Raw genomic sequence first — 15294 nt, 5'->3', positions numbered from 1 at the left:
AACAAGGTAACCAAGGCATTTTTTCCACATAAAAATGTTACAGAGTCCATGGTAGAACTTCAGACATTACCACAAAGTCATAAAATACTTGTGGCAGGACACCTTTAAAATGCAGGTTAAGGTGCTCCGTATTTGGATTCATCCTCAGGTGTATATATTCCCACATGTATTGCTCTTATTTTTAGACTTAGGACGCAATAAAGTGCATTTGCACTTTATTTTTTACATTCTAAAATGCATCCCCTATCTTCATCCTCAGTGCATTCACACTGTCGATGCCAGGTGTAAAAAGGTTCTACATGTCACAGCTCATCGGAAACAACCTTGTTATGCTCATACTTCAGATTTAAGAAATACAGTAAGGTGGCATCTATTTCCTTCATGTTAAACATGTTACCGTGCATGAAAATACCTTATTCCTTTCACTTTTTCACCGTCTGCACAAACTATAGTGTCACGAATACACTTTCATGTCAACAAATATAGCAGCATGCACTGCTTACTGTCACATTTCTGCTTATCATTTATTTCCCCTGTATAAGCAACAGCCTACTGTTCAGTTAAATGTTGTTTCTAGCGGACTGTTTTATCTGTGGATGGGACACCACAGGTAGGCAGGAATATTGTGTTAACTGGATTATTCATGGTAACAGGGATACTCAGCAGCAGGATATCAAAGGCATGTGTAAACAGCTTAACACAATAAGACCTTAACCGTAGTGTGGCCGATAGCTGGCTTATAAAGTACGTGTAAACACAGCTCTGTGAGACAGATGAGAAGGGCTACAGAGCTGAGGGGCGAGTTAAGCAGAGAGAAGACCTTGGTGCAATTTGATTCCAGTGTCGTTACAAGCTATAACAGAGCTTGTTTCATTAGAATACATTTTTACAGCTCTATGATGTCCTTAATACTTTATCTGAACAGCAGAATCCAGTGAAGTAAACCTGCAAGAATTCCTGCCCACATAAATAGCTCTCCTAACCAGAAAGAGGGCAGCACTTTAGGGTTTGAAGTCTGTGGTATACAGCATTATCGTGCAAAAATATAAATATGTTTTTACGTAATTGGTAGCTGTGTGTAGGGAGTCATAACCAATAATGTCAATACGTGCATATTTGAAGTCATAGCACTGTGGCCTTGATCCTTATGCTCAGTTCTCCGATGTTTATGATGTTGGTGATGCAGACATGTAAATCTGTTTTTGTGCTATTCTGGGCTGGGCCATTAAATTGGGAGTATTAAACACCATCTACTGTAAACCACTTCCATTTAATTTCAGATTAACCATAAAAATGAGTTACCAACATGTTATTTTTAAGGGACATTTAACTCCTGCAGGTACTTTGCAGATGCCCAGGGTATGAAGAGAAGTTGTGGACTAGCTCAGCAAAAAAAGTTGAAATAGATTACAATTTTTTGTATGATGCTAATCTATAATTACTGACCTGAGTCTGTAACTGCTAGAACACTTAAAATCAAAGTGTTGTAAAAACTAGTTGGCCAAAAGCACACACAAAGCAACTTCAAGAGGTAGTAGTATGACTGCAAACATGACCAACTACTAACTAAAAAAAAAAGAAAGTCCCCAAACCAGCTAGAAATTATAGACACAAATGTTGTGTATTGATTCCTACATGCCAATGATCAATCACATGCAATGTACTAGCAAAATACTATCAAATAATATCAGACTAAAATGGAAAAAAAGAACTTAATCACAAATTGCACATGGCAAACAATGCAAAAAAATCCACTGGATTTACCAAAAACAAGGAATATAAGCTGGTTTACATAATATCATACTCACTTGCTACACATGCTACATGAGCCTCCTACCTGTTTGAGCATGAGGTTTCCATCCTTGTTTGGGCTGAGTTCAATGTTAAAAATGTTGGTGTTTCCATTTAGAATGTTGAAGATTGGCTCTTTGTTCTGAATCTGATCTCTATCTTCCAACTCCAGAGTGCCTATCTTCTCATTCAACTTGAGATCCTCTGGAACGTGCAGTTCATATGTCTCTGCAGGCAGAAAGCAGACATTGCTATGAATATAACAGTTACAGTAAATCTGATCATATAAATAACCCTGATTTGAAAAGAGCAAGAACAAAGTTTTCACAAGAGCAACTGATTAGAATCTTCTCTTTTAAAATATTCCCTACTTCGGGTGAAAGAAGCCATGTTGTCATTGGTGTCGGTGATGGTGATGGTGACAGAGGTGGTGGCCGTGCTGCCAGTGGCCATTCCTCTCATGTCCTGAGCTTGAACCACCACCACATACTGATTCTTGGTTTCCCGGTCCAGAGTGTTTGTCTTGCAGCTGATCACACCTGCAGAGAGACGGCAAGAGAGAGAGACATAAAGGGTGTCATCTTTGAGGTCAGCTCTGACTCATGTTCAAGTAAAAATAGCTTGTACATCTGCACCTCCCCTTCATTGACTTGTTAAGGAAGAAAAAGACAATGATGCACGAAAACAATCACATTGGACGTCAGTGAAGCGGACCTACCTGTGATGCTGTCGATTTCAAATGTTGTCCGGTCTACATAATGGACCAAAGAGTATCTGAGCTCTCCATTAGCAGTGGTAGGGTCATCAGCATCGGTTGCTCTCACCTCAACCACTTTAGTTCCTAGATGAAGAACACAAATGTATCATTAATAAATCATTTAGCTGTTTTGCAAAAATGTCCAACACAAATGTTCTTGTACTGAGCATCATTGCTGTTGAATTGATTAATACATTATGATTAAGTGCTAAGGTTGTGTTATGTAAGTCACCAATGTGCCTTTTAGCATAGAAGGTTGAGCTAATGATTGTGACAGGTGTTGACATTATGTTTAATTATTTTCCCCAGACCTTTCACAGTCCAGTCTATTTTCAATCTAAACTATCACTGGATGGTGAATGTCAAATATATACTTGCTGCAATAGAAATATTGTCCTGCTGAAACTTGCTTCATTTATGGTCTAGGGACATAATCTGCATAATATTGGAATGGTTGGAATACAATTATGTTGTTTCCTGTCTCCTGAAGAATTACGTTTCCATAGTTTAAACTGCATTTTCAGCTACATTTCAAAGGAAACACATTTTCTCTTGAATTAGACCTCCTTGTACCAGTGACAAGCGTACGTTGTGAAGCTGTAAGGTGTGGTTAACGTGGCAGAACAATTTGGTTAGGTTTTGGAAAAGATCATGTTTTAATAAGTGCATTTTTTTACGTACGTCCCATGTTTGTTTGACCCATCCATCCACCCTGATTTCCTCCCTACACAGACTATGAATGCAGACTTTCAACAGTATTTGTGATAAATCAAAACCAAATATTAATAAAAAAGAAATACATTTTCCTTGAAAGAGACAGGGCTGTGGGCCCATAAAGCAGATTTAAAGCATCATAATATAGAGCCCAAATAAACCTCATGTGACTCTCATCTCCCTATTCTATCACACGTTGAAAAATAAAAACTGTGATACATTTTTTAACCTGCTTTCACCTGCTGATGATCGTTTTTGACGGTAGCTCTACTCACCTATGGTGGACCTTTCCATAATGGATCCATTATATGTTTTGGGGAAAACTGGGGTGTTGTCATTGATATCCGTCACCTGGACAACAAAGTCTCCAGAATCCTCTATCAACTTGTTGTTCCCATCATACATCCTGGCGGTCAAATGGTATTCGTTCTTCTCCTCTCTGTCCAGAGTTCTGTTGACAAACAGGTCTCCTTTGTGATCCACAATGAAGATGGTGTTTGCTCCTTCACCTTCTATTTTAAAGTTCTTCACCCCTGCCGTCTGGCTTGACTTAAGCTGTGAAAGAAAAAATAAATAATAAAGTTGACTGTTTCGTAGTTGTCAGCATTAGTTTTTCCCCAACTGGAGTGAGGACTCAAATCAACAACCTTCAAGCAAATTATCTTCAAATAAACTGAGTATTCTAGCAAAATCACTCAGATATTCATCAAAGTGCTGGTTTTGCAACAAGTAAATGCCCCAGATTCTTGGTATGCTACAGCATTAAAACTGAATGGATGTGACAGAAATACACATTTGCCATGACAAGTAGATTACTGAACGTTTAAAGCCTAAACTGTAGAGCTTAGCCCAGACAGGAAGTAGACCAGAAACATGATCAGGATTCTTGTTTTAGCTCTGAGGTACCTGTCCTATCTTGTAGGCGATGGGTACTGGTTGCTCCTCTACCACGTAGAGAGAGTTCCAGATCCACTCTCTCTTCTGCCTGAACAGGACAGGATGGGACTCCTTTTTTACAATCTCAACAGGGCCTCGCTGCTCTGCTTCCACCGCTGGTAGGCCAGAATCTTCAGCGAGAGAGATGGAAAAGACCAGGATGGCCACAAGCCCCATAGTCCACAGCTGGAGCCAAGCCATCATCTAGGACAGAAAGGGATAGGGACAAGAGGAGGGAGGGATGAGGGGAAAAGAGGGAGTAGAGAGGCATACAGTAATGAATAGGAGTGATGTGAGGATGCGGAGAGGAATATGGAGGCAGAGGAAATGTGAGAGGAGAGAAGGAGCAAAAACGAAGAGAGAGGAGATTGCATTTAAACCACTTATCAGCTGTGGACAGACCCCTTCACTGTGCCAGGGTGAGACTCAGATTGAAGGCCAAGGACTCGCTGTCCCCTTACAGTTCGCCGCTGAGCCCGAGGTCTAGCTATCATTTAAGACCAGGGCTCTTAAACCTTTTCAGCTTGGGACCCAAATGAAACATTTAGCCTCTCATCATGGGACCTGGGCTGAGGACTATCACTAATGTGGTCGTATGGGGATCTATTAAACATAGGCTTGTGACCCATTTTAGGTCCTGACCTACTGGTCTAGCATGAGAGAGAGACAGAAAAAGAAAGAGACAGACAGACAGACAGACAGACGGAGCTGATATTAAAACCACTTAGGATGTCTGTCTTTATCACCCATTAGAAAGGCCATTTTCCATAAAGGGAGTTTGACATTTTAAATTTTTGATGGGTTTTTCTTTTCTCCTTTAATACAGCACAAATCCATCAAATTGTGGGGGAAAGAAAGAGTTGGAGTACATTCATTTTCAGTCAAATACGAGTGTGTTACAAGTCAGACAATAGTTCAGCAAAAAACTTTGAATCTGGTTTGCCATGGGGTAATGCAAAGTCATCTGGTTACAGATTGCACTGCGTTGGCCAAAACGAAAGAGCAACAACACATTCCTGGTACTTCATTACACAAAGTCCCGATTGTACTGTTTGCCTTGAGATCATCGAGAAGGAATTTAGTTGTAAAGTCCTCATCGTACTATAAACCGTGTTTATAGTACGAGTGTTTTGGCATCAAATAATCCTTCAAACTCATGGATTTATGACTTGGATTTAAAGTGTATTTTGTCTCTTTCCCCTACACAGACCGTTTTTTTTTTTAAGGCTATTTCTGGTCTGAATGGCGTGTGGAGAAATAAAGAAACAAGACCAACAGTCTACAGCCATTTTAACATCTCTGTGAAGCTATCAAGAAATCCAAACTGTTACAGAGATGAACCAAAGTATTGGACAAATTTGAATTTTGAACAAAGAGCAAAATATATATAGCAATCCATCCAACTGTTGCAGAGACAAACACTCCAAATCACAAATTTCAACGTGCTGGTGGCGCTATAGGAAAAGTCAGAGGATCACCAAAGTCATTAGGTTTCATCCTCTGGAGAACACAATGTATGTACGTACAAACTTTCATGGCAATCCACCTCATACTTGTTAAGATATTTCAATCTAGACAGACGTGGTCAACCCACTGACCAACATCAAAATAAAAGTGATGTCATAACAGAAATTTACCAAACTGTATTTGTTCACATAATCTTGGAACCCAACAATGACAAGCAAAATATACTGTATGTTTCAAACCAAGTTGAGTCCAGCTAATAATAAAGCTGAAAATTGGTGGAATCACCTTTAGAATCCAAACCAAACTAGCAACTCATCTGATGTATGCCTTTTGACTGATGACCAGTAAGATGTTACTCTGGCTTGCATCACTTGTTCCTGCCTGCAAGTCGTTTTAGCGCTATTTAATCCAAATAAAAATGTATAGGGCACAGAAACACCATCGGTCTAGTAAACTTTAGCTGTTCCTCTCATTCTTGCTTACGATCTCAACCTCTCTGTCTGCCTCTCTGTCTCCCCATGGTCCCTTCCTCCCACCACTAGGCTCTATCTAGTAAAGCAGAAATGCCAGGGAAATAATCTTCAAAACAGTTTAGTCTATATGTGCTCTGCACTCCAGTAGATATCTCAGCGCAGCCCTGTGCCATCCCAATAGACAGATTAGTGCATCTTATTGTCTTCCAGCCATTAGCAGCATGGAGGGAGATTATGATGAGGGGATTATATCGGCACAAAGTCTTCTCCCTCTAATGGCCTAATCTCGCATTCTGCTGACCTCCGCTGACCTCTTCACACGGCTCCCCACAAATCAGCTCAGACAAAGACTCAACAGTGTTTTTTGGACTTTAGTTCACATCCTTTTGTTTGGGTTTTATTTTTCCTCTTGTGTTTTTCTTTGTTTAGTTTCCTTTCAGGACTAAATTAATTAAACAGAAGTGCATCGTCTTTTAATGCAATTTAAAGTGGACTGAATAGAAGTGTGCATGTATGTATATTGCCAATAAGCAGCTACTAAATCTAAAGTATTTAGCCTTTTAATTCCATTAACATGTCCACTTAACACTTCTTCTTGCTTAATAACTTAAAAAGAACTGATCTTTTTCTATCTTTTATGTTGTAACAATTTAGAGTGTCAATATTTTAAAGCAATTCTTTTGGCATTCACCTAATTATCTCAACAAATTGATCCCATTTATCAGTTCGCTCTGTGCTCCTAATAAGTTAATGCTTGTCTTACATCTTGCCGTCCCATCTATCTTTTCTACTATCATACAAAACACTTCAGAAACACCAGCTTGAACCTAAAATACTAATTAAAACTGTAGCGTCAGAAGGGACTTTGGTGTCTTAGGTGAAGTCTTATTTAACCATTTTGGATGGGAAAATCTGAGGAAGATCTGAGGAGTGTAAACAGGAGTGTGTGTTTGTGTGTTTGTGTGTTTGTGTGTTTGTGTGTGTGTGTGTGTGTGTGTGTGTGTGTGTGTGTGTGTGTGTGTGTGTGTGTGTGTTCCTATTTGTGACATGACTCTGAGAACAAGGGCCTGCCAAGTGATTTTGTTCCCATTCTCTGTGCGTCCCCAGTGCTCCGGCAACCTTGGTACTTGTCTATGTCCAACCAACTTGTCAGATACTGTTGCTTGGTTAGTGGCGTCCAATAGAGATGCAAAAAACACCCTTTAACATCTGGATGGGATGCTCGGGGCATTGCAGTAGCTCCACTGCTGCACTGTAATATGATATTGTATTAAGAGTGACCCTAACCCATTATCTAACCCTAACCCATTGTGTAAACCCACCCACAATCTTTTCCTAAACCTAACTGTCCCGTTCCTGTGCCGCATATCAGTTAAATCAGTCCCATCCCAGAATGTGAAAAAGTGCCGCCAAGAGTCCCGACCAAGGGAGAATTGGTTGAAAGCTACACTGCTTCTGACCAAGATGCTAAAGGAGACTTTTTGCCTCAGTAACAAACGCCAAAGGCATCTGACCAGGAAACGCTTTTTGATGGAGTGAGAATGTGTTGCTGAGTCGCCTCCACCATCAACCACCATTGATGGAAAAAGGAAAAAGTCTTAACCATCACACCTAAAACACATCACTAAAACTGTAGCGGCATAAGGGACTTTGGTGTCTTAGGTGAAGTCTTATTTAACCATTTTTTAAGGGAAAATCTGAGGAAGATCTGAGGAGTGTATTAACAAACAGGACTGTGTGTGTGTCAAAAGCAGTTTTTTTTCCTTTGTAACTTATATAAATAAAATATTACATTTCACTTAATCAAAACTGATAAATCATTTTCTTGGAAAGCTCAGTTTATGGTCTTTAATCTGCATTAATACATCCTCAAAGGAAAATATCTTTCATGAACATATCTTCTGTTTGTGTTGCTTTTGATTAGTGTAGTTTGCTCAAGTTCCGTCGAGTTCAATTTAGCTCTCACGCTGCTTTAAGTTTTGTTCGGTTGGGTTCAATGCATACATGTTTTCAAAAACATTTAACATTTGATTTTTAATTAAACTTTTCACTTAATCTTGACACACTTCACAGTGAGACATGGCTTCTGTTAAAGACCAAGCATGTTTCCTGACTGTGTCCTGCAGTCTCTTAGACTTATCTCTTAGCTATTACATAGCGCCACACCGTATCCTTCCTCTTAACATGTTCTGGACAAACTAAGCAATCACACCATGCACGGCACATGTATGTTGTCACGCAGCCTCCACAAACATGAGAACAAGAGTCCTGAAATGACTCTCAGGGAATAGAAAATCAAACAAGCAGAGTATGTTACTTACCGTATAACAAAACACTGAATAATGTAAGAATGCAAACTGTGGATAAATACTACGTTTACTGTAACAACTGAAGCTTGTTTAACTGACTAAACTTGAGCGTGAAGAACTTTTTATGTCTTCAAATATAAACGTTATGTGTCAAAGATATGATTTAGTCAAATAGATTTTTTTTTGAATTGGTTAACCCACATTGAGACCCATTTTGGTGTATTTATGCTTGCTTGCTTTAAAGGTTGTGGCAAGAGTTAACCATAAGAATAACAAAGGATGAGAGGTTTATCAAACTCATTTATGCATCAGTTGTTGATTTGATCAGAACTTTACAATGAATTATTGAGAGAGTTTTGCTGTCTGTTTGTCTTTAGCTGTACTGCTGCTCATGTTGTTGGTTGTTGACTAAATCCAATGGGATGTTTAAACTATAATTAGATAAAACTCAACTAAACTGTATGGATTTTACATAACGCCACTGGACACTGAAAATTTGAGATTGTATCGACAACATAATGTTAACAAAAATAACATTCCCAAATCAGAACTTTTAGGTTGCTATATGATTAATTGTATTGGATGCGAGCTGTCCTGCGATACTATAGGAAAAAACTGCAAAGAACACTTGCTTGACTTAAAACCCAACTACTGTACTCGTGTATTCTACTCGTCATCACACACACACACACACACACACACACACACACACACACACACACACACACACACACACACACACACATACACACACAAACAAACATAATTATTTCTGTGATGACAAATCCATTGGGGGTATTTTTCCTAAAAAGGATCTTTTTTTTTACTGCATTTCAGAGGGGGGTGTATTACTCCTTCCCTTTTTATCAGCAACAGGAAGTATAAACACAATGCCTTCTGGGAAATGCTGTAGGGTCTTGTATGGAGGGTCATCATTAGTGAGTGGACACACCCTTCCTGGTATTCATCTGCTGCTGCTGACTGCATGTCTGTCTTTCTCTCTCTTGGGTCTGCTGTCTCACTTGGTTTCTGTCTGTGTCACACTTCTCATTCATGGTGTGAGCTTCTCTGCGTCTCTGCCTCTCGCTGTGTCACACTTCTGTCTTCCTTCCACTTGTTCTTTCTTGCCCATTCTTACAATCATTTCCTTCCTCTTAAATGTCTCCTCTTCTCTCCAGTTGAATCTCTTAAGGTAAAACCTACATCTTGTTTTTCACACAGTCAATTTCTGTGTCCTGTCTATCATTCCACCTTTTTCTTTTTCTTCCTCACCTTTTTTTCTCACCCGTTACTCTTTTTACCTCACCTTAAAAGCAGATTTGGCACCTTAGAAGATGGTGTAGAGGACAAACACACCAATTTAGCAACTTTTTAGTTGCAATTAAAACTCCAGTTCACTTTCAAATCCCTCACTGTTACTAAAGCAGTAGATTGGTACAGGCTGGAATATGAGCATATACACAAAGTTTTGATTTTTGTTCATACACTTGTTTGTACCTGATTATGACTTTGTGTCATAATCTATGTATGTTGTTAGTTGTAAATAATGATAACCACCTTTTTAAGTTTCCTCTCAACTGCGAGTGCCATGCATGCAAATCTCACTTCAGGATTAAACAAAGTTATTTATGGCATCGTTTATCAAAGGTATCTTTCTGAGGTATGAAGAATAAATAACAACCAGGAATATCTGTAATTACATCTGTACATTGCCCACAGGCAAGGGAGTGTGCGTGAGATTGACTAGCAGAAAGAAGGAGCAGAAACAGACAGACGCAGAGATACAGTTGTCATTCTCTGGGATGTTTTGTGACTGGTAGACAGGTCTGACCTAGTTTCACTCAACCAAAGGCTAAAGCATGGAAACGAGTCAACAAGACTTCATAATCCTGGGGGTTGCTGAGGGGTTGTTGAAGTTCATGCAAAGAAATACAATTCAGCTCTGTCCTCAATGATGAAATCTGAGCAGGGACAAGGGACGTATGTGTCTTTTGTTCATCTGTGATTGTCTTGGACACTGATGAGTGGCACCTATAAACTTGACTAACAGACAGGATATTCTCTTTACTGCTCCAGTACAACTTTCACAGAAAGTAAGACATCCAAGGTATTTCTTTATTCTCTTAAATGATTTAAATATGTGACATTCAAATATAGGTGGCACCTCTGCCCAGTGGGTCACATTATCTTCTGACATTCCCTAATCCGAACCCCAACCAGTGGCAATAGCCGACTCCAAAGCAATAAGAGTTTGAGTTTACAAGAAGAGCCTGCAGACCTGCTGCGTCTGTCTTAAATTGTTCTGGTGTTGTGCACAAATCAAGTTTTGAAAACAACAAGTCAGTAAGAGTTTTTTAGGCAAAACTATAGATTGGGGTCCTCATTGTCATATTTTTGTGTGTTCTGTTTCCTGTTTTATTTTGAAGTCCCTTTTTTCCCCAAGTCTTATCTGGTTTTACTTCCTGTCCTGTGTTTTCCCTCCTTTTTTGATTGTTCTGCCCAGCCCTAATGTGTTTCACCTGTTTCCCCAGCCGTGCCACCTGTCCCTTGTTTCCTCATTACCATGCATATTTAGTCTCTGTGTTTCCTTTGGGTCTTGTGTTTTCATTTTGTTCTGTGTGCTGCATGTGTTGCTGTTCTAGGGTGGCAGGTATTGCTTTTTGAGTGGTGTACTGTGTGTGCCTGGTCATTCCTGGCTTCCTGGCCTGCATGATTTTTGGACTTATTGTTTGTATGTTTTTGTTTGTTTTTTCCCTGCTATCCTCTTGTTTTTTTTGTCTTTGTTTAAATAAACATCAAACTCTGCATTTGGGGTAAAGCCTCATCTAGCTGTGCAACAAGCATGAATTGATTGATGCATCTGTAATTTTATGTCGACTTACAGAAATACCAACTCTTAAATGGACATATCTTTAATTGAAATAGAAAATGGGTTCCAAGTGTCTTGAAAATGCTGTTGATGAGAAACATAAATCACTCGCTACTGATTGACTGGAGTACAATGACTGGATTGCCATGAAGTTTGTTAAGGCTACTCATGGTCCCCAGAGGATGAATCCTGTTGACTTTGATCACATTACCTTTTATCTAGAACCACCCTTACATGGAAATTTGTACTATGCACACAAGAGCCTGCTGCATAATGGAACAGGCTGACTGCCATGACATTTGCTTATACTCCCCAGTTGAAGAACCTATTCTATAGAGCCTTCCTGGGGTCAAATTGGACGTATTTTGGCCTGCAGCTACAGTAGTAGGGCTCAACATGAAAATGATTTCTTTCGAGCGTATCAGCCTGTATGAGCACTAAAGGAACTCCAGTCTAAAAGTTGTTCCATACTGTAGAAATCTGAATCAAAATTATGTCTTTGACACACATGGCTTACTGCCACCATAAAATCAGGAGTGTATTTGTGAGTATGTAGCACAGGAAGTGATTTCACAGCCTCAAATCTGTGATTTTCAATTGCTAAATACTGTAGTGTGTTTGAGATTAAAACAGGTTTAATCACAGAGCAGCCTCTAACAATCTGTCTGCCAGTAAGTCCCACCAGGAAACACTACCACACACACACACACACGTACACACACATGGTGTCCTGACACTGTCATGTCACAGAATATATTCATGCTCTGATTGGTGTCAAAGCGCCTTCTAGTTAATTCTATTTTCTTTCACTATCAGACAAATCAGATGTTATTACAGCGAGCTTGTTATGAATGATGTGGGCCAGCTTTAAAACTGACAGTAATGACCAACAATCATCTGAAAATAATTTAGAGCCTAGCGTGTTATCCACATTGGTTTTGGCTCAGATGTCAGCCCCTGTCTCCGCTGAAGGTGAAATTTCCAACTATGGCACCTTCTAGAAGTGAAAATGTCAAAGGAGCCCAACCACAAGTTCCTGTCTAAACTGCACATACTGAACCTACCCAAAATATAACACTTAATTCATGTTCTTAAAAATTGTTACATTTGAAGCCGATTGTTTTGTTACAGCGTCCATCTTAAACCATCCCATCACAACTGCAAGTGGTGAAAAAGTTTTAAAATCTGTCCAATCAGGACAGTTTTCCGCATTTGAAAGCCTCACATTCTCTATATTGAACTGAGCTGGAGCTATGAAGTAATCAGGCAACCCTTTAAGTACATTAATTTCCCTATACATTTTAGTATGTTTAGTATACTAATTGTATGCAATTTTCCTATTACTGTAACATGTTTTGACGCATTTTTATCTTGTTGAATGTGCTGTTATCTGTAATGTCCGATGTCAGACATTTTTGGGATTGTATGTCCATATTGAAAAATAAAATTAAAAAGTCTTAAAAATAAGATTAAAGATGAAATGTGGTTTTATTATGTACAAGCAGAATACAGGTCAGCCAAAGAAAATAAAACCGTAACTGGGTCTTTCAGTTGTAATCAGCGACTTCAGCTGAGCTAACATCGCCACAGCTGGACAGCTTGTCAACCACTCTGACATTTATCTGAATGAATGGCTCTAATCATGAATTGTGTGTGTGTGTGTGTGTGTGTGTGTGTGTGTGTGTGTGTGTGTGTGTGTGAGCGCGGGCGGGTGGGTGGGTGAAGTCTCCCAGATGGCACCCAAAGGATTTTCACTGATAGTTCCCCCTCCAGGAATTAGACCACTGGGTTTAGTTGCATCAACGGCTTTCGACCTAACAACCAAATCAAATCACCTCTGTCCCTCTGGGCCATGGATCCAGATCCACAAAGAAAAAACATCACTACTGAGGAGCTTTTCTCTCACACACACACAGGGTAGACAAAATAACAGAAACAGTTCACCTTGTGTTGGAATCCAGGACAACTACACCAACTACAGCATCAGAATTAGCTTCTCAATCAGCGTCTCAACAAAAATAAGTGCTTTTAATGAGAGTCCCTGTTATTTTGTCCATCCCTTCAAGTAGTGTTTGGCATAAACTGTTGAAGGGTGATATATTACACAAGATGTACTGCAAGAAAAGCTACAGCTGACAAATGACATCCCTCAACTGACAAGAGCTTTGCAGCTTTGGGAATATTAAATGGTGTCATTATTACTTTATAGCCACACCAACTTGACATCAAGTTGAAGTTGAAGTTTTTCTACAGTAAAACTCCTTGAAATTAATAGCTGAAGACCTCCAAGTGGATTTAGTTTTCTTTGAAAAAAGAAATCCTGCTCTTTCCACAGATCATCCTGTATCGCCTTAATGGTCACAGCTGTCTGTCTTCAGGTATGAGAGTCCAGCCTCTGGGGGGAACAGCGCTCAATTACAGCATTCAAATCCACACCAAGCTGTCCGAGATCATAGGCATAGCACATGTGAACGATGACAGTGGCTGACAGCCTGTCCTTTTAAAAGGGTTATAACCATCATATCAAGTTATTTCGGTACCTTCTTTTCAACAGTTTGACCAAAATTTGTGAGCGTTTCACCCTGGGGTGACTGGGAAAGTAGCCCGGAGCGTTTTTCAAAGGATCTGGGTTACATTTTTGGGCAACCAAAGAAAATCAGAAAGAAATGTAATTCACACCCCCGTTTGCTGAACAGGAAAGCTCTGGATGCATCTATCTGTTCATTTGTATCGTCTTTAGTTTAGCACATTTCTCACATACAGTACTTGGTTATCTAAGGTACATGCACACACACATAAGACACCTGTGTAATCAATATTTCCTTTTCAGTTTTGATCAACCCGAGATATTAAAAAAAAGCCTTACCACACAGACTGAAGGTCCAAGCCAAGAACTGTTGATCAGACCTTTACGTTGGTACAAAATGAAGCTCAAATCCTTCAGTGTGCTTTCTTCTTCAAGAGGGGTTATACTTTATTAATGTGGCAGGTTGTTGTAGAAAATAGTGGCTGGTAGGTGGTCGTATTCTCAACAGGGAGTAAAACCACCTTCACTACGTCTTTTCCTCGCTCTCTTCTCTCCGTCTTCTGGTTTTGTTGATGTTGAAAGAGAGCAGCAGGTGTTGTTGTACAGGCAGGGATTTCTCTCTCTGCTAGATTTTCACCAGATTTCTGTACAAATCCTTGTCTGGACTGTGGACCAGATAATAAGATGAGTCTGTGATGAAGTATGGGTGGATTCCTCTTAAATGATAATGAATTCCAGAGTTGGATTTCCAAAGACTAACATTATTGGACCAACAAATTTAGGGGGAAAAAACACAGTTCACAAGGTTTTCTGCAGGAGTCCAACAGGTTTTGAAGCACTCTTGCTCTTTTTTTTTTTTCTCCTCCCGCCTCTGATGTGGTTTTCTCATCCAGCGGCCAAAAGTGTTGAACCACAGCTGTCCGACCACAGTCCCCTCTCATACAGGTCACTGCCCACTTCCTCTTCCTGTTATTGTGGTCAGTCTTCTTTGCTGGTGCTCCCTGCTTCTGCTCCTTTTCCTGTCCTGGAGGGGGAAACAGTGAGAGAGAGAGATGTATGGAGAAGAATGGGAGTGTTGGAAAGACAGGGAAAAAAAGAGAGAAGCAGAGAGGGAGCGCATATGTCAAAACAGCTCAAAGACGCTCGCAGAGGCACAGAAAGCTGCCGGCTCATGTTCATGAAGCAGATGGAGTGAGAGAGTGCGAGAGAGAAAGAAGGGAGGGAGAATAAGGTGGGAGAGGCGTTACTTCTCAGTCTTTCTCAGAAAGAGAGAGAGAGAGACGGAGAGTGGGGGAGAGAATTATTATTCATGTGTGTGAGATAAGGATTAAGTTAAACAGGTTATTGGGGATAATCCTTCGAGATTTCCCCACATGAGGCTAGTAAATATTTCACGGGGCTGACTTCGGCGGGTGAGTGTGTGTGTGTTAGTGTATCTGACAGAGAGATCT

General features: G+C 40.0%; 1 protein-coding gene across 1 annotated transcript in view; it reads right to left on the bottom strand.

Annotated features, from left to right (window-relative positions):
* The window catches only part of cdh5 (cadherin 5), a 31537-nt gene extending 16735 nt beyond the window's left edge, over positions 1-14802 (bottom strand). The window contains 6 exon segments of the mRNA XM_032541848.1: positions 1838-2019; positions 2163-2330; positions 2510-2632; positions 3538-3817; positions 4169-4402; positions 14183-14802. Coding sequence (XP_032397739.1) covers positions 1838-2019; positions 2163-2330; positions 2510-2632; positions 3538-3817; positions 4169-4402 — 987 coding nt within the window. The 5' untranslated portion in view covers positions 14183-14802.
* Positions 14803-15294: the final 492 nt, after the last annotated feature.

The sequence above is a fragment of the Etheostoma spectabile genome, chromosome 17 (assembly GCF_008692095.1).
Source record: "Etheostoma spectabile isolate EspeVRDwgs_2016 chromosome 17, UIUC_Espe_1.0, whole genome shotgun sequence".
Classification (NCBI taxonomy): Eukaryota; Metazoa; Chordata; class Actinopteri; order Perciformes; family Percidae; genus Etheostoma; species Etheostoma spectabile.
The sequence above is the reverse complement of the archived record's forward strand: the minus strand, read 5'-3'. Positions and strand labels throughout refer to the sequence as shown.